The 26,429-nt window shown below is 41.4% G+C and overlaps 2 protein-coding genes across 4 annotated transcripts in view; one reads left to right on the top strand and one right to left on the bottom strand.

Annotated features, from left to right (window-relative positions):
• Positions 1-562: 562 nt before the first annotated feature.
• LOC142387920 (sodium/potassium-transporting ATPase subunit beta-3-like) lies at positions 563-20,256 on the bottom strand. The gene is made up of 7 exons (XM_075472663.1): positions 19,822-20,256; positions 11,749-11,877; positions 11,493-11,591; positions 11,086-11,273; positions 9,164-9,214; positions 8,438-8,524; positions 563-2,723 (listed from the first exon to the last, which is right to left on the bottom strand). Exons 1-7 carry the CDS (start codon positions 20,123-20,125, stop codon positions 2,556-2,558), a joined length of 1,026 nt encoding a protein of 341 aa, XP_075328778.1. The 5' UTR covers positions 20,126-20,256; the 3' UTR covers positions 563-2,555.
• Positions 20,257-21,462: 1,206 nt separating this feature from the next.
• The window catches only part of nyap2a (neuronal tyrosine-phosphorylated phosphoinositide-3-kinase adaptor 2a), a 36,471-nt gene continuing 31,504 nt past the window's right edge, over positions 21,463-26,429 (top strand). Inside the window, exons 1-2 of one of the 3 annotated variants that reach the window (XM_075472666.1) lie at positions 21,463-21,782; positions 24,481-24,623. The gene's annotated coding sequence lies outside the window, so the exon portion shown is untranslated. The remainder of the gene's footprint in view (positions 21,783-24,480; positions 24,624-26,429) is intronic. The other 2 variants (XM_075472664.1, XM_075472665.1) reach the window with 2 other exon arrangements.

Raw genomic sequence — 26,429 nt, forward strand, 5'->3', positions numbered from 1 at the left:
TCAATACATTCACTATGTGGTACTGCTCCTGTATACACTGTAGCAGTGAGCTTTGCACAGGCAAGCCTAGACATGTAAAGCAAAATGATGGACATGTAAACTGCACCAGTTGTGCATATTCCAGCGGGGATGTTTTGTATGGTGGGCTTGACAGACATGCATCGACTTGTAAATACTATAAATCACCAGGCCAAATAAATTAGTGTGGTAACAAAAAGTCTGAGAACATTAAAACTACCACCATTAGATTCAATGACCCTGAAAATGTAGGTTTAGCAGTTAAAAATCAATGTTCTAGCCTATTCAGAAGCTGAGAAATTACAAAATTTAGTTTTTTGGGACACCATTATGAAAAATCCAAGATGGCCGCCATGCAGACACCTGTGCAAATGCAAACATTGTTTTTCTGATTGCTTATACATTACAGTTTTCAAAAATGTATAGTTTTCCAACTCTCCAAAAAAATCCAGCAAAAGTTAAAATCCAAACATAATGAACCTGACTAGTATGCTTAAATTACAGTCTCAATGTTTTTGGAATTCAACAATCACATATTCACATATAACATTTGATGGGACCAGATTTTATTTCTCACTAACACAGTTTACATTTTATTTGCAGCAGAGTGGATAAATCATTGTTTACTAATTTTGAACCTTCAGCAGATGTAAATAAATATAGTAACGGAACAGAATTTATGTAATTTACAGTCATGTCTTTGTCATTCTGTACAGAAGAAAATATTACAACACGTTTCAATTAGCAATGACAACTCAAAACTGAGCTTCGCTAACTGAGATCAGCTGCTGTTGTCATCTTGTTCAATGGTCATACAACACAAGTAATTACAATAACACTATTTCACATTTAGGAAAAAAATGACATGATGCTAAACAAAAATCATATTGCTGAAGTATGTCATAAAACTGACAGGAAAAATATCTAAGAAATTGGCAAACATGAATGCTCACAGAGTCAAGATGAACTTCACATATTTCTTTCCTTTGTTTTTTTCACAGCCAGAGGAAGGACAGTGCAGTATAAATTACTTCTCATTGGACACTATAGATGATCTATTTTTTACCTTCACAATCTGACCGGAAGAACAGAAAAAGTTTGACAATATTTTCTTTACATAAATGTTTCCTTGGGCCATATTTTTTCTTTTTTACCATAAACCACAATATTCAGTAACACAATAAGATTAACACTCAAACCTTTATATACTATAGCTGGTCCAATGCGGCAACATTTTGAAAAATTCCATGTGTTTAAGCCCTGAACCTGGCAGTAACAAGTACAACCATATTATTAATGTCATTATGGTACCACCGATATTTCTGTGGGGACACCGAGTAATCCGATTACACAGCAGCTGAATGGAAAACTAACAATAATCAGATCATATGTAAACTGTTTATCTCAGTGTGATTCTGTTGGCTTGTGCTGTTCTGCCCTGTTAAAAAGGTGTTTTGTGCTACATTACATCACTACGACCTTTAAGGCGAGACACGGCCGGCAAAAACAGGGATTTTTCATGCAGTGGTCAATTTTTAGATTTTGGGCCAGTCTACTCCTTCAATATGTGTTATTTCAAAAAATAAATTAAAATGTTTATTTCATCACATTTTGTTTAATCGCGGCAGTACATTTCGCCGTCATTTACCAAAATCAATTCCCCTATTTAAATCTTTAAATGCCGTTTTCTCAAAATCAGTTTTTTGTATTTTTCCAGTATCAATATCTCAGCCTATGGAGCACCTACTAACACCAAACTTTCCAGTTGTACACTTAGCAGTATTATGAAGATATTTACAGAAGGATTTTTTTGATAAATCATTCCTGGCCTGATTTATGTGACATTATAATCAAAAAATATGGCGAAAATTTATGTTTTTTAGGCTATGGACAGTATATTTTGATTTCCTAGGAAATGAAAGCAGATATCCTGAAATCCCTCTGTAATTTTCTTTTCATTTTGTGTGTAAACAAAATGAAAAAAGAATTTTGCACCTGGCTTTATCACATGTTCAGATCTATCTTCCGGAAATATATGCAAATGTGCGCATATTTAATGAGATAATGCCTCATTTGCATAATTAAACACACATATTTCTAAAACTTGTAATACATTTTTTTTTTCATACTTGTATAAGTAATCAACTGAGGACGTTTCATGGTGATATCTATTATTTTAAAATATTACCCTATTCACCTGTAGTGTCTCGCCTTAGGTCTGAAAACAACAAATCATTGTGCTCACATGCTTCACAGCAGACCTGATCTGTTCTGAGTGTCTGGGTTAGGGTTATGTACACATCTGTAACAGAGTCACAGTTAAACAGGTCTAAGTCAGGATGAGGTCTGCAGAATCATGGCAGTGGAACAACATTAGGCCTGTTGGCCAGATTTGGTCATCTCATCAGAATCTGAATAAGAGGAACCAGATTCAGACAGGTGGATCAGATCAGGTCTAAGTTAAAAAATGTCCTGAAATGGAGCTTTATTTCCACTGTAACACATTGTGAGGTGTCCATGGTAACTGGTGCCTCAGATTACTGGGACACTTTGACCCGGAAAGTGACACGACCCAGATATTTGTCGCGCTCATCACTGTTCCGCAGGTCCGAACCCTCGACTTTGCACTCCACCATCTGCTCCACGTTGTAGTCTTCTTTAGTCAACAGCAACTTCACAGCTACCAGAGGTTGGACGTACTCAGGCTGTAAACACACACATGGGTACAGTTAACATACAGAGCGACAGTTTAAATGGAAGCACTGTTATTAGACTGGGCCACAGAAGCAACAACATGTGTCAGTGATAGTCGGCTGGTCACACAATAAAACATCTCCTCACACGCTGCTGTTTGTATTAACTTATTAAAATGTTATAATCATCAATCTGTGTTAGTCCAATACAAAGCAGAACAAAATACTAAACAATAATTTCAAAATAGACATTCACAATAACTGAAGAAGCCTCTCAGGTGAGAGGTGAAACATCTAAAACTTCCTAAGAACGTAAGGCCAGTTGCACTCATTCAGCTCTGAGGATCACCATGACTGAGAATTTATACTGACATATTTCACAATATACACTTTCGCTTCTCCTTTTCCATATATTAATTTGATTTAATGGGTATTAAATAACGACAGTACAAGGTAACACATGGATTTTTTAACTGAGTACAGGCTTTTGGGGTAATCTTTTACATTGTGCAGACGTACTGTGTCAGTGTCTGGAGGAAGTAAACACCTGGATGAGTGAGAATTTTCTACAATTAAATGAAGACCAAACTGAGATCATTCTGTTTGGTAGCAAAGAGAAGAGGGTCAGCGTTGGTAAATATCTTGAGACTCGGGACCTTACAATCACTGACCAAGTTGGTAACCTCGGAGTGTTGATAGACTCAGATCTGACTTTCAGCAGCCACATCAAAGCTGTCACCAAGGCAGCTTTTTACCATCTCAGAAACATCAACAGAATTAAAGGTTTCCAGGAGAAACTCATCCATGCATTCATCTCCAGCAGACTCCATCACTGTAACGCTCTTTTAACTGGACTTCCCACAAAGAGCATTAAACATCTGCAGCTCATCCAGAACGCTGCTGCTGGAGTTTTAACCCGGACTAAGAGATCTGAACACATCACAGCAGCTTTAAAATCTTTACTCTGGCTTCCAGTCAGTCACAGAATAGATTTTAAAAGCCTGCTGATGGTTTACAATCTGTGATCTGTTCAGAGAATATAAAGCCAGCAGAGCTCTGAGATCCAAGGACTCAGGTCAGCTGGTCCAGTCCAGAGTCCAGACTAAACATGGAGAAGCAGCATTTAGCTGTTATGCTGCCAACAAGTGGAACAAACTGCCAGTGGAGATTAAACTTTCACCAAATGGAGACATTTTTAAATCCAGGTTAAAGACATTTCTGTTCTCATGTGTCTATGCATGAAATCTGCACGATATCTTTGAACTTATCTGGACTGTTGCTGGTTTTTAAATTCATTTAAATCATTTTATTTGTTTCTCTTTATATTCTTTTATGTATTTTAATGCTTCTTCCACTCCCTGCTGCAATGCTTTTATTTTATGTAAAGCACTTTGAACTGTTTGTACATGAAATGTGCTATATGAATAAATTTGATTTGATTTGATTTTGATATGGCTCACTGTAAAAACAAAAAGATCTGTACTGCGCAGCCAACCCATACAGCCACAGGTCCTTAAAAAGTCTTAAATTTAACTTTGTTAGTTTATACCTGTACACACCCTGAGCCAGGCCTGTAACAACAGGCACTGATGCTGTCAGAATGAAACAGTGTTCGATGGACACAAACACTCACGTCCTTCATAGGGTTTTATTCAACAGGTAAAGACTTCAGACATAACAAGACTACACGAGGAAGCTGGTGAACACTGGTATAAGTAGAGGGAGGACAGGTGCAACACATGAGGGTAATGACCAGGACACAGGTGCAGACAATAATGACATGAATAGAGGAATCCTGGGAATTGTAGTGTCAGAACAGGTGATCAGTAGGCTGGCGACGCACACACCTATTTATATATCATATTATTTACGTGCACTTCTGTGGATGAGTCTGCATTTCATTGCCTGTATCTGGGAAATGTGCAATGACATTAAACTTAAACTTATCATCTTTGTGTTGTATGCTCTACCGAACCTAAGGCTCCACTTAGACATAACTGTTACTAATGTGGGTCTGACATTTGTCAGCCAGATTTTTCTCTTCAGATTCTAGGCAAGCTCATATAGAATGGAGATGGGGTTACTCTCATTGGATGCTTCTGGAAAAAAAATACACTGATCACCTGATAGTTTAGTGAATAAGAAAGGTAGATCCATTGAGAGAAATACCACCAGCTGCCAGTTTGGGTTCAAATCAAATCAAATTTATTCATATAGCACATTTCATGTACAAACAGTTCAAAGTGCTTCACATAAAATAAAAGCATTGCAGCAGGGAGTGGAAGAAGCATTAAAAATACATAAAAGAATATAAAGAGAAACAATTAAAATCATTTAAATGAATTTAAAACCCGGCAACAGTCCAGATAAGTTCAAAGATATCGTGCAGATTTCATGCATAGACACATGAGAACAGAAATGTCTTTAACCTGGATTTAAAAATGCCTCCATTTGGTGAAAGTTTAATCTCCACTGGCAGTTTGTTCCACTTGTTGGCAGCATAACAGCTAAATGCTGCTTCTCCATGTTTAGTCTGGACTCTGGACTGGACCAGCTGACCTGAGTCCTTGGATCTAAGAGCTCTGCTGGCTTTATATTCTCTGAACATATCACAGATGTAAACCATCAGCAGGCTTTTAAAATCTATTCTGTGACTGACTGGAAGCCAGAGTAAAGATTTTAAAGCTGCTGTGATGTGTTCAGATCTCTTGGTCCGGGTTAAAACTCCAGCAGCAGCGTTCTGGATGAGCTGCAGATGTTTAATGCTCTTTGTGGGAAGTCCAGTTAAAAGAGCGTTACAGTGATGAAGTCTGCTGGAGATGAATGCATGGATGAGTTTCTCCTGGAAACCTTTAATTCTGTTGATGTTTCTGAGATGGTAAAAAGCTGCCTTGGTGACAGCTTTGATGTGGCTGCTGAAAGTCAGATCTGAGTCTATCAACACTCCGAGGTTACCAACTCGCTCAGTGATTGTAAGGTCCCGAGTCTCAAGATATTTACCAACGCTGACCAGGAAGCAGACACCCTCTCTACCTCTAAGATCATGGCTTAATCAGGCCTAAACATCCTGAAAACTAAACTAAAGAAAATCTTCCCCTCTACATTTAGGAGAGAGATCATCCGGAACTGACTCAGGTCTGAGGACTCTTTCTCCTTTGGAATAAGAACGCCTCCTGCCCTACGCCCTGCTCTAGGAATAACCTGTTTCTCCAAAACTATTCTTAATTGCCTCCACAAAAACTTTAGGATATCAGGTGCACTTTTATAAACCCGGTAGGGGACTCCATTTGGCCCTGGGGCTGACGAAGCCTTTGCATGCCTAACTACCTCCTCAACCTCCTTCCACTTAGGTGGTCTAAAGGGCGGATTATAGTTCTGCGTCTATCGTCTTGACGTGTTGCTTTGCTCTGGTTGCGAACCACTTTTCATGTTATGGTTCTGCAACCTCGGTCTGGAATTTCTCGAGACGCACAGCAGTTTCCCCTCGCGAGAATTTCGGTGGGCGGTGACCAGAACGTTGGCGGCGCCGGCGGAAGTGTTTATCTTTCAAAAAAAAAAAAAGTGTATGCAAGATATGGATCTGGAGTTGCTCGACATCGAAGAAGAACAGCTTCTTTTATTGGAGTTGGCGAAAATGCAAAGGAGGAAGCCACACAGACAACCGGAAAGGCACACCGAGGACCAATCACAGCCGCTTTTGTCTGCGCACTTCCGTTGGTGGTCTGCGTGCGTCTGCCGCGTAGTCAGGATTTTTCTGAGGTGCACGACAACGCGCGCAGAGCCTCTGCGTGGGGGAGCTGTCAAGATTTTGACGCTCGCAGAGGCTCTGCGTCCGAGCGTCAGAGGCTTTGCGCCTGAAGCATAAATCAGGCTTAACATCCATCTTATGAGCTATCTCTCCTAATGGTGGCATGTCAGGTGGAAGGCCTGCTACTCTACGCTGCTCAGGATCTGAATATGTGTTTCTTATATATAGATTAGGGGTGGAACGGTACAAAAAACTCACGGTTCGGTACGTACCTCGGTTTGGACCCTACGGTTCGGTACATTTTCGGTACAGTGCCGAAGGAGGCGTGTAGCGAGGTTCGAGCACATGTAATAGAGATCTGAATCCTGCCTCTTCTACAGTGGAATATGGGCGCATAGCAGATGCGATGTAAATTCCAATTGCTTTGGTAATTTTTTTTGCTCTGCATGTATTCGTATCCAGGGGTTGTTGTAATACATTTGGGAGACGTAATTGGTCGGGTCTGTTCTGGGTTCTATAGAACGATCTAACGGAGGTGTGTGGTGGTCGGTAGCTACGCCCCATGTCATGCTATCACGGCTGAAATGTTTCATCATACCACACAGACAGAACAGGCGGGTGTTTAATAAGTTAAACTTACACGTTGTCTCCTTTGTCTGCGGCGCGCTGCTCTCCTTTGTTCCTTCATGAAATGAAAAAGTATCGTCTCCTGAATCTCTCTGTGAGCTTTTCCAGCCTCAATGTTAGACGCCTGATGTTATTGTCCATGATTAATATCACCATCATGCAGACCATGAACACGGTGGCCTCCTAGCTCTCCATATTAGCTTCTTTGTGGTGTTTTTTCTTCTCTCGGGTTTTTTTTTGTTCCGTTTTGTTGTTGAATGTGGCGCTAAACGGCTAACACGTCACTGACGCGGACGGCTGCGCGCGGCGCAAAGTCCCGACTCATGTGCGAATGCAGACTGAAACGGCTCCGCTGGGGAAGGACAGTTATCAGAACGAAATTCGAGTAGGACAGTTCTGATAACTGCGTTCTTATAACTACTCTGTCCGAAAGCGTATATCTCTACGGACCAATCAGAGATTGCATGTGGCAGTGTTTAAATGGGTCCTGAAGGAAACTCTTGCAAAATAACAGTTACGTGTTCAGAAAACTTACGTACCGTGTGTATTCTGCGTGGAAATGCGCATACCGAACCGTGACCCCCGTACCGTGACGGTTCGGTACGACCAAATCTTTCTACACCATAGGAGAAAATTATATCTCCCATCTTCTCTAGCCTATCGCTTGCATTTCCTCCTAACCTATCCAATATTATCGACAAATCTTTATTGACTGCCTCCCATTCTTTGTTACTATTTGCCCTAGGCCACTTAATTCTAGCTTTCTGCTCCATATCTCTCTCTCTAACTGGCCTGTTCACCTCAGTATCAGCTGCATCCCTTCTTAGAACCTCCTCCTCCCCCTCCGTAGCTGTGTTACTGATATCCTTTGGACTGTGGTTTTCTACCTGCCGCTGGACTTCATCCGACTTACTCGATTGACTTCTTATAAAGTACTGATCGATACGGCCACACTGCCCTTCCTTTACCACACATCTCTTTCTTCCCTGATGCATTTTAAGGCCTCTAACTGATGTTACTTTCTGCCACAAGGACAAACCTGGAGCTTACTTCCCTCTAGCCTACCACTTTTATTTTGTCCAGCTACACTCTCTCTCCTCTGAGAACTATTCTGGTCAGTTCTAGCCCCACAGAATAGGTCCGTGCCGATATCCTTTTTGGCCCACCAGATTTTTAGCATTTGTGTGAATTATACTTTTGATTTGTTTTTAAAGGTGAAGCACTCTGTAACTACAGACATACCCTTTTCTTTTGATTTGTTTTTTAGGAAGGAATCCAAAGGAAAAGCTTTCAACCCAGAGACAGGTCAAATAGATCATATAAACAAACTAAACAAACAGTATTTACTCACATGAGCTTTCTTCCCATAGTATGGAAAAAACATTTTATCCAGACGACCTTCAGATGGGAAGTATTGCATCTGTAATGGAGTGTCTCTCTACCAGAAAGCAAGACAGAAATACACTTATTTTAATAATATCACGAAGAATTATTGAACAATCAAATTCAACAATTTACAAGTGAAAATGATCCACAGTTATATAGCACTTTTTAACCTTATCTTGATTTTATAATGTCTTTGTTGTTCACGCATTCCTTAAAGCACTTCTTAAATATTTGCACTTTCCAATCACAAACTAAAGAGAAGATCAGGAGTAGCATGAGGTTAAGTGCTTTAGAACACTTTGAGACATGGAGGGGTGAGAGACTGAACCACCAATGTTCCCACTCCTCCACCTGAGCCATCTGTGTTGGTTATCAACAATCAGGGAACAGTGAGTAGGGTTAGGGTTAGGGTTAGAGTAGGGTTAGGGTTAGAGTAGGGTTAGGGTAGGGTAGGGTTAGGGTTAGAGTAGGGTTAGGGTAGGGTTAGGGTTAGAGTAGGGTTAGGGTTAGAGTAGGGTTAGGGTTAGAGTAGGGTTAGGGTAGGGTAGGGTTAGGGTTAGAGTAGGGTTAGGGTAGGGTTAGGGTTAGAGTAGGGTTAGGGTTAGAGGGTTAGGGTTAGAGTAGGGTTAGGGTTAGAGTAGGGTTAGGGTAGGGTAGGGTTAGAGGGTTAGGGTTAGGGTTAACCCATTACCTTGGCAGTACAGTTGATGTAGGGATCTCCTTTGGGTTTCAGGCCAACGACCTGCATACAGATTACTTACAATTAGGGACAAAATCATCCGACACAGCTGTTCTGAACTCAGTTTCAGTACTTGTCCAAAGTACGTCAACGCGTAACAGCTTTTCTTCATATTGAAAATTCGTTCATTACATGCTTTAAAGTGAACACCTTTAGCTTTGATGACAGCTCTGCACACTCTTTCACAACATCTCAATCAGCTTCATGAGATAATCACTGACAACAACTTTCATTCACCAGGTGTGTTTGAATCCATCAGTTTGTCAGAGGGTCACGTTCCCGGGCTCATGTTATCCTCTGTCTACTTTCCAGAAAGGCTCCACCATTTTATTCTCCTGTTCACTGCAGGAAAGCTGCTCTGCAACGTCAATGCTCTTCACCTTAACCGGAAACCATCCGAGACCACAACGCCACATGGAAGTCAGTTTCAAGTCTCGTTTCAGCAATTTATCGGTTTGTATCTTTTAGGGCTGCACGATAATGGCCAAAATGTTTATCACGATTATTTTGAGCAATATTGATATCACGATTAATTATCACGATTATTTGTTGATTTTAACCAAAACAAATTTTATTGTCACATAGGCTTATTATTCGTTATTTCACGGTGTCATTGGGAGGTGTTTGGGTACGGTGATGCGCTAAAGAGGCTCGCTTTGATGGATGCCTGAGCTGATGTTGTGGGATGATTAGTCTTTGCAACGCATTTCTTGGTCCTCATACATTCATCGTATTGAACTTTATGGTGTGTTTTCAAGTGGCTAAAGAGGTTCGTTGTGTTGCTTTGTGGCGCCAACACAACCGTACGGCACTCTTTGCATATCACCTTTTCTTGTGTTGTGTCACTCGCCTTGAACCCAAAATGCTTCCACACAATGGATGACGATCCGGTTCTCGGGACAAGCACCTCGGCCTCGCCCTCTGCCACGTTAGACGTTTTTTGTTTTCTCTGTTAAGATTGTTTATAGCTCATAAGACCGACTGCTACCTGTTGTGGTATGTTCGCCACATTACTTTGTCCTCTGTAACTAGTGTCTACATCTAGAAACTAAACTGCGCGGTGCAGGGAGCAACTCTGATTGGCTCATGGAGGCATGTGATGAGTCAGTGGTTTACGTAGCGCTAGAGTGGCTTTAAAAAAACACCAGAGAGTGTTAAAGCGGAGGATCTTTGAAAACACCTTTAATATGGAGCGTTCTATGGACGGAATGACGCATTTTAAATATCGCTCGATCACGTGAATTTGATCACGGGAAGCCAATATCGTTATCGTGATTAAAATTCGATATATTGTGCAGCCCTAGTATCTTTATCCTCTTGGAAATATCAGCCATCACAATTCAACAAAATGTTGCAAACAAATATCCTCTCTCCCAGAAAGAACCAAGCACGCCTCCATGTTAAACCTGTCTCCTTCCCCTGAAGTACTGAAACAAAGTGGAGGGAAAACTACTCTGCTCAGCTTGGCAGGGCCTTAAAAACATGGCCGCTGTGAAAATCGCCACCACCTGCCGAAACACCATCCATCCAGGTGGTTTATGTCTTTAATACTGTTCCACAAGTGTAAAAAAAATGTCTTAATAATGAAAACCTTGAAAGAAGGTTTGAGTAAACTTTAGTAAACGTGGAAAGAGAGAAGCTAATACAACTGTGTTGAGTGTTATCTGGTCCTACAAACTCATAAGCATAGAGTTGTTGTGTGTAATGTCATGTAAGCAGACTGAATGAAGAGTTTTACTAACCCGGTTCATCTTTATTTTGTTGTGTGTAATGTAATGTAAGCAGACTGACTGAAGAGTTTTACTAACCCGGTTCATCTTTATTTTGTTGTGTGTAATGTAATGTAAGCAGACTGACTGAAGAGTTTTACTGACCCGGTTCATCTTGATGATGATGCAGGGTTTCCCCTCCGCGTATCCGAAGCTGGAGTCAGGCAGACCTGAGCACTGACGCAGGGCGCTGCGTTTGAACTGACAAACCTTCTTCATGGGCTCATTGTCCTGCTCGGTGTATTCACCCACGAGACACAAGTCGTTACTGTCCTGAATGCTGTCATTATATTCTGAAAAGATACAAAAAACATAGGAATCAGCCATGTTTCGTTGAGCTCTCAGTGGCTTCTTTGTTTAATTAATGGGTCTGCATGTTTGGAATTAAAGGGAACCATTAAATCGTCTTGGTAATACTCACTTGTTACTCACATACTTAAGTACATGTATTTTACCTAAAAGTGTTTCACTGACATCTCCGTTTGATGAGTCTTGGAATATTTTGTACTTACGCTGCAGGAGGTCATGCAGCTGTTGGACGTACTGGTCGTAGTTTGCTGGAACGGTACGGTTGTAGGAAATCTCAATAGCATGAGGACGAGTCACCAAACCTTAAAAGGGTTAGGGTTAGGGTTAGCAATCAGTAATCAATTACTGGGAATCTAAAATGCTGAGGACACAAATTTGAATTGTGGTCCTGGCAATGACCAAGGTAAGAATAACATTCCACTGTTGCTGTAAGTGTAAAAAAACAAAGGTTTAAATAACCTGGACTGGCCACTCGGTCCTGATATCTTGGGATGTTTTCATCAAGTGTCTGTAACATCACCCACATGGTGAGAGTAAACATCCCCGCCAGGAAACCGTAAAAGATGAGGTAGAAGAGGAGGATGAGACCTGGAGAGAAAATTCAAACATCACTTTATCTGTAGCTCTCCTTGAAGAAATGCAACATCTTAATAGGAGATACAGTAGAACTATAAATACTCCAGAATGATACAGTAGTACCATAAATATTCCAGAATGATAATGTAGAACCATAAATACTCCAGAATGATACAGTAGAACCATAAACACTCCAGAATGATACAGTAGAACCATAAATATTCCAGAATGATAATGTAGAACCATAAATACTCCAGAATGATCCAGTAGAACTATAAATACTCCAGAATGATACAGTAGAACCATAAATATTCCAGAATGATAATGTAGAACCATAAATACTCCAGAATGATACAGTAGAACCATAAATACTCCAGAATGATACAGTAGAACCATAAATACTACAGAATGATAATGTAGAACCATAAATACTACAGAATGATAATGTAGAACCATAAATACTCCAGAATGATAATGTAGTACCATAAATACTCCAGAATGATACAGTAGAACCATAAATACTCCAGAATGATACAGTAGTACCATAAATACTCCAGAATGATACAGTAGAACCATAAATACTCCAGAATGATACAGTAGTACCATAAATACTCCAGAATGATACAGTAGAACCATAAATACTCCAGAATGATACAGTAGAACCATAAATACTCCAGAATGATACAGTAGAACCATAAAGGCAAGGCAAGGCAAGGCAATTTTATTTATAGAGCACAATTCATACACAGGGCAATTCAAAGTGCTTTACAGCTACATAAAATCACAAGAAGGCAATAAAACCATTAAAAAGGAATAAAAAAAATAAAAGAAAGAAATTAAAAAAAGAAAGAATATTTAAAACCCATTAAAATAATCATTAAGTAATTGAAAAGTGAAGAGTGCAGATAAAATACTTTCAGGTGTCATATGCACAGCTAAACAGAACTGTTTTCAGCCTGGATTTAAACATTGTCAGAGTTGAGGCCTGTCTCACATCTTCTGGAAGGCTGTTCCAGATTTTAGGGGCATAAAACTGAAACGCAGCCTCACCTTGTTTAGTCCTGACTCTGGGCACCAGCAGGAGACCCCTCCCTGAGGCAGGAGGCCCCTCCCTGAGGTTCTCAGAGCCCAAGTTGGTTCATATGGCTCTAACATGTCAGAGATGTACTTTGGCGCTTGACCGTGAAGAGACTTGTACACAAGCAGAGCTGTTTTAAAGTCTATTCTCTGAGCGACAGGAAGCCAGTGCAGAGACCTGAGCACTGGACTAATATGGTCGTATTTCCTGGTTCTAGTCAGGACTGGAGCAGCAGCGTTCTGGATGTACTGCAGCTGTCTTACAGCCCGTTTAGAGAGCCCAGTGAGCAGGCCGTTACAGCAGTCTAACCTGCTGGAGACAAACGCATGGATCAGTCTCTCTAAGTCTGCTTTAGACACTATTCCTTTGATTCTGTCAATGTTTTTTAGATGGTAAAAAGCTGCTGATGTTACAGATTTAATGTGGCTGTTAAAGTTCAGGTCTGAGTCCAATATTACCCCGAGATTTCTAACTTGATAGTTAGGTTTTAGAGAGAGAGTCTCAAGGTGACTGATAACACTTTCTCTTTGTTTCTGTGGGCCACAGACAATGATTTCAGTTTTGTCTGAGTTTAGCTGGAGGAAATTGTTTTGCATCCACACACTGATCTGTTCGATGCAGCGACACAGTGTATCTACAGGCCCGTGTTCTCCTGCCGTCAGTGACACGTAGATCTGAGTGTCATCTGCATAATTGTGGTAGGACACATTATAGCTGCGTATTAGCTGGCCCCTGGGGAACCCCACAGGTCATAGCCATTTGGTCTGAGACACAGTTACCAATTTCAACAAAATATTTCCTGTCCTCCAGATAGGACTTGAACCAGTTTAAAGCACGACCAGAGATTCCCACCCAGTCTTCTAACCTCTGTAATAAGATCGCATGGTCAACTGTGTCAAAGGCAGCACTCAGGTCCAGCAGAACTAAGACTGTGACTCTACTTGCATCTGTGTTCAGGCGGATGTCATTTGTCACCTTGATCAGAGCTGTCTCAGTGCTGTGGTGGGGCCTAAAGCCTGATTGGAAAGTATCAAAAGCATTGTTAGACAGGAGAAAATAACCAAGCTGTTGGTATACAACTTTTTCTAAGACTTTGCCTAAGAATGGCAGGTTTGATATGGGCCGGTAGTTGTTCAGTACTGTGGCATCAGATTGCTCTTCTTTAGAAGAGGCTTAATGACAGCAGTTTTTAAGGCCTTTGGAAATGTTCCAGTCTGGAGTGAGATGTTGACTAGATGAGCGAGTTGTGGTAACAAACTGCTCAGCACAGACTTTAGGAATCTAGTGGGCAACTCATCAAGGCAGCACGTTGATGAACTCAGACTGCAGATGGTCTCTTCGACTGTTTTGTCAGTAACAGGTGTGAAATGTGTCAGCTCTAGGTGTCTAGCTGGCTGCAGAGTAGTTATTTGTGTTGTGGAAATTATTGCATTTTTAATGCCTTGAACTTTGTCATTAAAGAATGTTGCAAACTCATTACACTTGGATGTAGAAATGAGTTCTAAAGGCAGTGAAACTGGAGGGTTTGTTAATCTGTTTACTGTAGCAAACAGGACACGAGAGTTGTTACTGCATTTTTTGATGATTTCAGAAAAATAACTCTCCCTTGCTCTACGCAAAGTCTGGTTGAACACACATAGCTTTTCTTTGTAAGTCTCATAATGAACCTGGAGCTTTGACTTGCGCCATTTCCGTTCGGCTCTCCGGCACTCCCTTTTCTGTGCCCTGACCGACTCTTCTTTCCTCCATGGCGCCCTTTGCCTACTTTTAACCATTCTAACCTTGACAGGAGCAATGGTATCCAAAACATTTAAGAGACTTGATGTGTAAGAGTTCAACAGATCATCAACATCAGAACACAGGGTGTTCTCAAACCTAATCATTTCCATAAACTGTGTCCCTGTTCTGTCATTTTAGCCTGATTAACATAGACTTTCAAATCTCTTCGAGATTCTGGTCTGACCAAGACCATAACGAATACGATTCGAAATGGCCTGGTCAACCCGCCTCCCTCGGGTTGCTACTGGTTGTGGCCAGAAAAGGCTGTGCCTAAGCTTAAGCCAATCACACCACTCTTTCCTCTGACGTATGATTTAGCTACCAGCGGGGCTAACTGGTAGATTAAACTCTTACCAAAGCCAGTAGGGAGCAAAGCGAAAACGTCTTTCCTGTCAAGAAATGATTCAAGGGCTGTTCTTTGCTCGATTTTTTTACGAGAATCTCCCGTCGAACACTTTCATTACAGCATCTACAGCAGTGTCAAAAGCTTGACGCTGCTCCATGTTGATATTGAATGAAGCGCTTCCGTGTACAATCCATGGGTTGAGTGGCAGTTCAACCACGTCACTACCTTGAACACGCCTCTACCCTGGGCCGTTGGCGCTGCTCAAAGTTGATTGCTTCCCGACAAAGTGGGTGGAGTTCCCATTTTTTCGGGAACTCGAATCCACCTGAATGAGCAGTTTGCCTGAGTAAGTGTAGCAGAGCCGAAGGTGTTGCGTCACTGCGAGGGCGGAGCCTGGGTACTGTCATTTATGAGTCTTCCCCGAACAACTGCAGACCCAGCTGGTGTTTTGGGTAAAGTAGATAGGTCGAAGAAAACACAGAAATGATCAGATAAAGCAACATCAACGACATTCACGTTTGAAATAACAACACCCCTTGAAATGAGCACATCTAGAGTGTGCCCTCTGTTGTGGGTGGGCTCAGTCACATGTTGAGTTAGACCAAACATTTCAAGGACAGCAGTGAGCTCTTTAGCTTCCTTGTTATGCGCTACGTCCACATGCACATTCAAGTCCCCTGTTATGACTAAACAGTCAAAAGCAGTGCACACAATTGAAAGTAGTTCAGTAAAATCATCAATAAAACAATTCTGTGGTGGTTTATAAATGGTGATATAAAGTATGGAAGATTGTTTCATCTCCATTTTGAATGACACATACTCAAATGATGAAAAAAACCCAAATGACAACTTGTGGGTGGGTATATTGTCCCTGAACATGGCACAAACACCCCCACCCCTCTGGTTTTCTCGTGTTTCAGACACAAAATTGAAGTGAGGTGGACTAGACTCAATCAGGACTGCATTTGCTGTGTTTTTGTCGAGCCACGTCTCAGTTAAAAACATAAAATCAAGATTGTGAGAGGAAATAAAACTATTAATTAAGAATGATTTGTTACTTAAAGATCTGACATTGAGTACTGCGTGTTTGAGATTAGTTATAGTTGAACTGGATGCTGTGTTCTTGCAAGGGATATGGATAAGATTTCTCTGATACTCCAGAATGATACAGTAGAACTATAAATACTCCAGAATGATACATTAGTACCATAAATACTCCATAAATACTCCAGAATGATACAGTAGAACTATAAATACTCCAGAATGATACATTAGTACCATAAATACTCCATAAATACTCCAGAATGATACAGTAGAACTATAAATACTCCCTAAATACTCCAGAATGATACAGTAGTACCATAAATATTCCATAAATACTCCATAAATAGTCCAGAATGATACAGTAGTACCATAAATACTCCAGAATGATACAGTAGTACCATAAATAATCCAGAATGATACAGTAGAACTATAAATACTCCAGAATGATACAGTAGTACCATAAATACTCCAGAATGATACAGTAGAACCATAAATACTCCAGAATGATACAGTAGTACCATAAATACTCCAGAATGATACAGTAGAACTATAAATACTCCAGAATGATAATGTAGAACCATAAATACTCCAGAATGATACAGTAGTACCATAAATACTCCAGAATGATACAGTAGTACCATAAATACTCCAGAATGATAATGTAGAACCATAAATACTCCAGAATGATACAGTAGTACCATAAATACTCCAGAATGATACAGTGGAACCATAAATACTCCAGAATGATAATGTAGAACCATAAATACTCCAGAATGATACAGTGGAACCATAAATACTCCAGAATGATACAGTAGTACCATAAATACTCCAGAATGATACAGTAGTACCATAAATACTCCAGAATGATACAGTAGTACCATAAATACTCCAGAATGATACAGTAGAACCATAAATACTCCAGAATGATACAGTAGTACCATAAATACTCCAGAATGATCCAGTAGAACCATAAATACTCCAGAATGATACAGTAGAACCATAAATACTCCAGAATGATACAGTAGAACCATAAATACTCCAGAATGATACAGTAGTACCATAAATAATCCAGAATGATACAGTAGAACCATAAATACTCCAGAATGATACAGTAGAACCATAAATACTCCAGAATGATACAGTAGTACCATAAATACTCCAGAATGATCCAGTAGAACCATAAATACTCCAGAATGATACAGTAGAACCATAAATACTCCAGAATGATACAGTAGAACCATAAATACTCCAGAATGATACAGTGGAACCATAAATACTCCAGAATGATACAGTAGAACCATAAATACTCCAGAATGATACAGTAGTACCATAAATACTCCAGAATGATACAGTAGAACCATAAATACTCCAGAATGATCCAGTAGAACTATAAATACTCCCTAAATACTCCAGAATGATACATTAGTACCATAAATACTCCATAAATACTCCAGAATGATACAGTAGAACTATAAATACTCCCTAAATACTCCAGAATGATACAGTAGTACCATAAATATTCCATAAATACTCCATAAATAGTCCAGAATGATACAGTAGTACCATAAATACTCCAGAATGATACAGTGGAACCATAAATACTCCAGAATGATACAGTAGTACCATAAATACTCCAGAATGATACAGTGGAACCATAAATACTCCAGAATGATACAGTAGTACCATAAATACTCCAGAATGATACAGTAGTACCATAAATACTCCAGAATGATACAGTAGAACTATAAATACTCCAGAATGATAATGTAGAACCATAAATACTCCAGAATGATACAGTAGTACCATAAATACTCCAGAATGATACAGTGGAACCATAAATACTCCAGAATGATAATGTAGAACCATAAATACTCCAGAATGATACAGTGGAACCATAAATACTCCAGAATGATACAGTAGTACCATAAATACTCCAGAATGATACAGTAGTACCATAAATACTCCAGAATGATACAGTAGTACCATAAATACTCCAGAATGATACAGTGGAACCATAAATACTCCAGAATGATACAGTAGTACCATAAATACTCCAGAATGATACAGTAGTACCATAAATAATCCAGAATGATACAGTAGTACCATAAATACTCCAGAATGATACAGTAGAACCATAAATACTCCAGAATGATACAGTGGAACCATAAATACTCCAGAATGATACAGTAGTACCATAAATACTCCAGAATGATACAGTAGAACTATAAATACTCCAGAATGATAATGTAGAACCATAAATACTCCAGAATGATACAGTAGAACCATAAATACTCCAGAATGATACAGTAGAACCATAAATACTCCAGAATGATACAGTGGAACCATAAATACTCCAGAATGATACAGTAGTACCATAAATACTCCAGAATGATACAGTGGAACCATAAATACTCCAGAATGATACAGTAGTACCATAAATACTCCAGAATGATACAGTAGAACCATAAATACTCCAGAATGATACAGTAGAACCATAAATACTCCAGAATGATACAGTAGAACTATAAATACTCCAGAATGATACAGTAGAACCATAAATACTCCAGAATGATACAGTAGAACCATAAATACTCCAGAATGATACAGTAGAACCATAAATACTCCAGAATGATACAGTAGTACCATAAATACTCCAGAATGATACAGTGGAACTATAAATACTCCAGAATGATACAGTGGAACCATAAATACTCCAGAATGATACAGTAGAACCATAAATACTCCAGAATGATACAGTAGAACCATAAATACTCCAGAATGATACAGTAGTACCATAAATACTCCAGAATGATACAGTAGAACCATAAATACTCCAGAATGATACAGTAGTACCATAAATAATCCAGAATGATACAGTGGAACCATAAATACTCCAGAATGATACAGTGGAACCATAAATACTCCAGAATGATACAGTAGAACCATAAATACTCCAGAATGATACAGTAGTACCATAAATAATCCAGAATGATACAGTAGAACCATAAATACTCCAGAATGATACAGTAGAACTATAAATACTCCAGAATGATACAGTAGTACCATAAATACTCCAGAATGATCCAGTAGAACCATAAATACTCCAGAATGATACAGTAGAACCATAAATACTCCAGAATGATACAGTAGAACCATAAATACTCCAGAATGATACAGTAGTACCATAAATACTCCAGAATGATCCAGTAGAACCATAAATACTCCAGAATGATACAGTAGAACCATAAATACTCCAGAATGATACAGTAGAACCATAAATACTCCAGAATGATACAGTAGAACTATAAATACTCCAGAATGATACAGTAGTACCATAAATACTCCATAAATAGTCCATAAATATTCCATAAATACTCCATAAATACCCCATAAATACCCCATAAATACTCCATACATATTCCATAAATACTCCATAAATATACCATAAATACCACATAAATATTCCATAAATATTCCATAAATACCCCATAAATACTCCATAAATAACCCCTTAAATACTCCATAAATATTCCATAATTACTCCATAAATACCCCATAAATACTCCATAAATACTCCATAAATACTACATAAATACCACATAAATACTCCATAAATACCCCACAGATTTCCTCCGGACAGGGTTCGGTGATCAGCCTGAAACCAGCCCGGTGTGAGGCCGCGGACCGGCGGACTGACGCCCTGACTTACCCCAGCTGCTGGCGGTTCGGCCCAGAAACTGTCCGGTCCTCGGGTTGTAGATTGAATCCTTCCATGAACCCTTTTCCTCCCCTTTCTGCTCTTTCTGCTTCTCGGTTTTCTCCCCCTTCTCCTCCGCCTTCTCCTCCGCCTTCTCCTCCGCCTTCACCTCCGCCTTTGCAGCATCCTTCTCCTCCGCCTTCTCCTCCCGCTGCTCCCGTTTCTCAGGCTCCGGCTCCGGGGCTGTTTCCTGCGGGGGCTCCGGGGCTGTTTCCTGCGGGGGCTCCCGGTCCTGGACCTGTGAGTCGGCCGACATGTTGGCGGTGCCGGACTGATCTGAGCCGGGCTAATTAACTGCAGCGTTACACCGACCCCTCACCGACGCACACTTATACACACATGTGCGTGCGCGTTCACATACATGAACACGTCCACATACGCGGACTGCTGCAGGATGGGACGCATGCGTAGCACAGACCCCGGAGGATGAGGCGCTTCCGTGATGATGGTGACCTGCTGAATAAAAGCCCCGATGGGTCAGGGAGAAGTTCTTTAATTACCCTCAGAGGCAATTATTAAAGGGTGAATTATTATTATTAAAGGGTTAATTACCCTCACAGGCAGTTATTAAAGGGTGAATTATTATTATTAAAGGGTGAATTATTACCAGAGTCGGTTATTAAAGGGTGAATTATTACCAGAGTCAGTTATTAAAGGGTGAATTATTACCAGAGTCAGTTATTAAAGGATGAATTATTACCAGAGTCAGTTATTAAAGGGTGAATTATTACCAGAGTCTGTTATTAAAGGGTGAATTATTACCAGAGTCTGTTATTAAAGGGTGAATTATTACCAGAGTCAGTTATTAAAGGGTGAATTATTACCAGTCAGTTATTAAAGGATGAATTATTACCAGAGTCAGTTATTAAAGGGTGAATTATTACCAGAGTCAGTTATTAAAGGGTGAATTATTACCAGAGTCTGTTATTAAAGGGTGAATTATTACCAGAGTCAGTTATTAAAGGGTGAATTATTACCAGAGTCAGTTATTAAAGGGTGAATTATTACCAGAGTCAGTTATTAAAGGGTGAATTATTACCAGAGTCAGTTATTAAAGGATGAATTATATTATATTATATTATATTATATTATATGTTAAAGTCTGATCCCAGTATCATCAGAAACATTCTGTTTGTGCAGAAAGATGTGAAACAAAGAGGCTGAACAAACAGAAAGATATAATATCGTACATATTTTATCTCTTTCCTGCAGCTTGTTTAAGGGAAAATCAAACCCCACGTTTTATTCATATAATCTTAGTTGTGCTGCAGGTCAAAGACTGTTCTCTGTAAATATGGATAAACAATTTGGAAGTGGATGAGAATAAAGAATAAAGCAGAATAAAGGACCTGCTTCCTGTGGGGGGGCACAGGGGGACGTTAGCAGCTCAGCTGGAGGTCCAGATCAGGGGGATGAATTTGTGTTTTCTGGAATAAAAGCTGTCAGAGGGTCACTGAGCTGTGACATCACAGAACATGACATCATCAGATAAACACACACACAGGAAAATGCTGCTTTCCTTACGCTCACACACACACGCCATCAGCAGCAGGGGGAGGAGTCAGGAGCGGGATGCTGTCAGGTTGCCGTGGTTTCAGCCTCTCGGATCTTGTGGTGACCGTCGTTGGTGCGTGTGCGGCTGCAGGGCGTGTGTGTGCACGTGTGTGTGTGCACGTGCGTGAGCGGTGATTATTGCAGCAGCGAGGATTCATGAGCAGCCGAGGGAGCTGAAGGATCTACGCCGCAGCTCAGAAATATCAGCCAACGTTTCCCTGAAGCTGCAAACAGCTGAGAGGGCGACAGGAAGCTTCATCCCTCCATCATCTTCCTCTGAGGAAAGAGAGAAGAGAAGGAGGGAGGAGAGGAGACGCTGAGGGAAGGATGGAGGGAGTCTGAGCCTTCGCTGATCCTCGGTAAGCCTCGTATCGTGTTTCATGTATTTTACATTCTTCGTCTCGCTGCTCATTCTGACATTCTGTTTGTCATCGAGCTGCTGAAAGTGTCAATAAAGTCTGTTCAAAAACACATGCAGCTGCTTCCCTCTGTTAGTGTTCAACATGAAACCAGAAGCAGCAGCTTTCCCTTTAACACGGCAGCCATCTTGGACCGCAGAGGAAACTTATTCAGAGAGAAATGTCTGAATAAACTGTGGAAACCAGAGGTGAACACACCTGAGAGGGAGTGGCTGCGGGTCAGACATGTGACCTTTAGCCGATCAGTGTTATTGATTAACCAAAAATACAACAAGATGCATTAAACTTCAGACACATTTGGATGTTCGCAGAAATATTTCCTCCATTAGGCTCAAAGTGTTTTTCTATCTGAGAGACAGAAAAACAAAATAACTCACAGACCTGACCCTAACCCTTTCTACATCAGAACCAGCCAAACTTAGAGTTCCAGCTAACACATTCGTCCTGTTTCCTGTTACGCTGCTGCAGGCAGTTAGACGTCAGCTCTGTGGGAGAATCACCTTTCATGTGGAAAACTTGGAGGCCCGACAAAAAACGAGTCTCTCTAACGGGGTTACCCGCTGTGAACTGTTGACAAAGACCGAGTCTCTCTAACGGGGTTACCCGCTGTGAACTGTTGACAAAGACCGAGTCTCTCTAACGGGGTTACCCGCTGTGACCTGTTGACAAAGACCGAGTCTCTCTAACGGGGTTACCCGCTGTGACCTGTTGACAAAGACCGAGTCTCTCTAACGGGGTTACCCGCTGTGACCTGTTGACAAAGACCGAGTCTCTCTAACGGGGTTACCCGCTGTGACCTGTTGACGAAGACCGAGTCTCTCTAACGGGGTTACCTGCTGTGAACTGTTGACAAAGACCGAGTCTCTCTAACGAGGTTACCCGCTGTGGACTGTTGACAAAGACCGAGTCTCTCTAACGGGGTTACCTGCTGTGAACTGTTGACAAAGACCGAGTCTCTCTAACGGGGTTACCCGCTGTGGACTGTTGACAAAGGCCGAGTCTCTCTAACGGGGTTACCTGCTGTGGACTGTTGACAAAGGCCGAGTCTCTCTAACGGGGTTACCTGCTGTGAACTGTTGACAAAGACCGAGTCTCTCTAACGGGGTTACCCGCTGTGGACTGTTGACAAAGGCCGAGTCTCTCTAACGGGGTTACCTGCTGTGGACTGTTGACAAAGACCGAGTCTCTCTAACGGGGTTACCTGCTGTGACCTGTTGACAAAGACCGGGTCTCTCTAACGGGGTTACCTGCTGTGACCTGTTGACAAAGACCGGGTCTCTCTAACGGGGTTACCCGCTGTGGACTGTTGACAAAGACCGAGTCTCTCTAACGGGGTTACCCGCTGTGACCTGTTGACAAAGACCGAGTCTCTCTAACGGGGTTACCTGCTGTGGACTGTTGACAAAGACCGAGTCTCTCTAACGGGGTTACCCGCTGTGGACTGTTGACAAAGACCGAGTCTCTCTAACGGGATTACCTGCTGTGACCTGTTGACAAAGACCGGGTCTCTCTAACGGGGTTACCTGCTGTGGACTGTTGACAAAGACCGAGTCTCTCTAACGGGATTACCTGCTGTGACCTGTTGACAAAGACCGGGTCTCTCTAACGGGGTTACCTGCTGTGGACTGTTGACAAAGACCGAGTCTCTCTAACGGGGTTACCTGCTGTGGACTTAATGTCTTTAACAAGCAGCTCGCTCATCTGCTTTAGCATGTTGACCTTTGAAGGTTGTGAAGGAAACAGGAAGTTAGAGACCAAACCTGTTGGAGTATGGATGGAGCTGAGCTGAGACTTCTGGGTGGAGGCCAACCAGTGAAATGTTAACGAGTTTAACTCATACATCATCAAATTAATGGTCAATGGACCCTTAGGGCAACGAAACAGGAGGAGTAATAATGTTGGTTTAGAGGGAATCGGAAGGTGTCAGTGGGGGGCTCAAAAGGAGCAGAAGAAGAAGTCTGAAGGTGGTGGCGTGTGTCAGTGGGGGGCTCGATAGGAGCAGAAGAAGAAGTCTGAAGATGGTGGCGTGTGTCAGTGGGGGGCTCGAAAGGAGCAGAAGAAGAAGTCTGAAGATGGTGGCGTGTGTCAGTGGGGGGCTCGAAAGGAGCAGAAGAAGAAGTCTGAAGGTGGTGGCGTGTGTCAGTGGGGGGCTCGATAGGAGCAGAAGAAGAAGTCTGAAGGTGGTGGCGTGTGTCAGTGGGGGGCTCGATAGGAGCAGAAGAAGAAGTCTGAAGGTGGTGGCGTGTGTCAGTGGGGGGCTTGAAAGGAGCAGAAGAAGAAGTCTGAAGGTGGTGGCGTGTGTCAGTGGGGGGCTCGATAGGAGCAGAAGAAGAAGTCTGAAGGTGGTGGTGGTGTTCATAGATATGTATAGAATGGCTAGATGTTTTACGTATGAGTTTAGAACGTCCACACAAGTCGGCCATCTTACCACAGGGTGAGATGTCCGGGAGACAGTCAAACCTGAGTCACATATAATTAATAGTTACATATAGTTTATAGATTTTTATATATATTCTATATATAGTTACATAAAGTTTATAGATAGTTACATATAGTTTATAGATAGTATACTTTTTATATAGTTAATTCAATTCAATTTGATTTTTACAGCACCAATAACAACACAATTGTCTCGTAGTGCTTTACAGACAGTACGAGGAGCACCCATGAGCAACAGGGGCAAGGAACAACTCCAGAAAAGGTGGTTTAGTCAGAAAGAAACGTTGGGCAGATCCGGCGGCTCATGAACTCGACTCAACTTCCTCGGGTTAGTACAGTACGGTAAGTACAGTCTGTAGCTTCCAAGTAATAGACCATAGTTTGCCAATGGATTTTGAGGTTCAATAAAGTTTTGGAAATAGGACAGGCAAGTACAGGTATTCATACATGCAATTAAAACATTGTTAATGCTTGAAGGTAGAGTAAAGAAAGAAGAAGAAAAGCAGGAGGATGAGGCATAGATATGTAGAATGGCATTCTATACATATCTATGGGGGCAGGGGGGTCACGGACAGAGGAATACTCAAAAACTTGAATTTCCCTGAGGGAGTCATCCCAAGGGATAAATAAAGTTGAGTCATGGGGCAAATAAACGTGAAATATTTACGTTTTTATTTAAAAAAATAAATATGGACTTCGTCTGTAGTGTGATAATTAGCTTACTACTTTGATGTTTATAATAACCTTAACATTTGAGAATTAAGCAAGTTATGTCTTGAATGTTTGAATGTTTCACCATCAACACAATGCTGTCGGCGAGAGAGCTGCCTGTGGTAAGATGGCGGCCATCTGCGGATGTTCCACTCCGTTGCCCAGCAATGCGGACGAGACATCTAGCCATTCTATACATATCTATGGTGGTGTACATATCACCTGCTGTCCAGTTGGAGCTGCTTCAGGTCACCTCCTGAGGTAGGGGGGGGGGGTAGGATAGGATGGGGGTCTCCCTCCACAGCCATGTACAGGAAGCATTACATCATGCTCCTCTGAGAGATGCTGCTGTTGCTAGGTTACCACTGGCTGAATCCCTGTTCCATTTTTAGACGGATGCTGAGAGAGAGGTGGGGGAGGGGACACACAGAGAGACACCGACAGAAAGCCATTCAAAACTACTTTATCAACACTTCCGTTTGAAAACGAAACGGAACTTTCCATTTTCATGATGATCACGAGCTGCACCATAACCAATCCTCCCATTTCAGAGGGTGGGGAATCTGACCATCTGCAGCTCTGTCATATATCAAATATCAGAAATCAGTGAATCAAACATCAATGAGAAATAAAACATATGACACACATTCTGCCTCCTGAGGAAGTGAGAAAATCTTTCTCAGCAGCATTCAGTCTGAAACCTGCAACAAACAGAGATTGAAGTTTCTTCATGAAGTAAAGAGTATGGCTTATGAGACGTTGATGTGAACGTAGAATCTTCACAAATCAGTCACTGAAAGGGTTAGTCTTAGAAACCCACCTCTGGGTTAGTGTTAGTGTTAGAAACCCACCTCTGGGTTAGGGTTAGTGTTAGAAACCCACCTCTGGGTTAGTGTTAGAAACCCACCTCTGGGTTAGGGTTAGTGTTAGAAACCCACCTCTGGGTTAGGGTTAGTGTTAGAAACCCACCTCTGGGTTAGGGTTAGTCTTAGAAACCCACCTCTGGGTTAGGGTTAGTGTTAGAAACCCACCTCTGGGTTAGGGTTAGTCTTAGAAACCCACCTCTGGGTTAGTGTTAGAAACCCACCTCTGGGTTAGGGTTAGAAACCCACCTCTGGGTTAGGGTTAGAAACCCACTGCTGGGTTAGTGTTAGTGTTAGAAACCCACCTCTGGGTTAGGGTTAGGGTTAGAAACCCACCTCTGGGTTAGGGTTAGTGTTAGAAACCCACCTCTGGGTTAGGGTTAGTCTTAGAAACCCACCTCTGGGTTAGGGTTAGTGTTAGAAACCCACCTCTGGGTTAGTCTTAGAAACCCACCTCTGGGTTAGTGTTAGAAACCCACCTCTGGGTTAGGGTTAGAAACCCACCTCTGGGTTAGTGTTAGAAACCCACTGCTGGGTTAGTGTTAGTGTTAGAAACCCACCTCTGGGTTAGGGT

This window comes from Odontesthes bonariensis, chromosome 9 (genome assembly GCF_027942865.1).
Source record: "Odontesthes bonariensis isolate fOdoBon6 chromosome 9, fOdoBon6.hap1, whole genome shotgun sequence".
Lineage (NCBI taxonomy): Eukaryota > Metazoa > Chordata > Actinopteri > Atheriniformes > Atherinopsidae > Odontesthes > Odontesthes bonariensis.

Coding starts and splice junctions, on each gene's coding strand:
- LOC142387920 (XM_075472663.1), bottom strand. CDS start 20,125: ATGTCGGCCGACTCACAGGTCCAGGACCGGGAGCCCCCGCAGGAAACA. Junction 11,274..11,492: donor GCTGCATGACCTCCTGCAGC/GTAAGTACAAAA, acceptor GTATCTTTTCAG/AATATAATGACAGCATTCAG. Junction 8,525..9,163: donor ACATCAACTGTACTGCCAAG/GTAATGGGTTAA, acceptor GCTTTCTGGTAG/AGAGACACTCCATTACAGAT.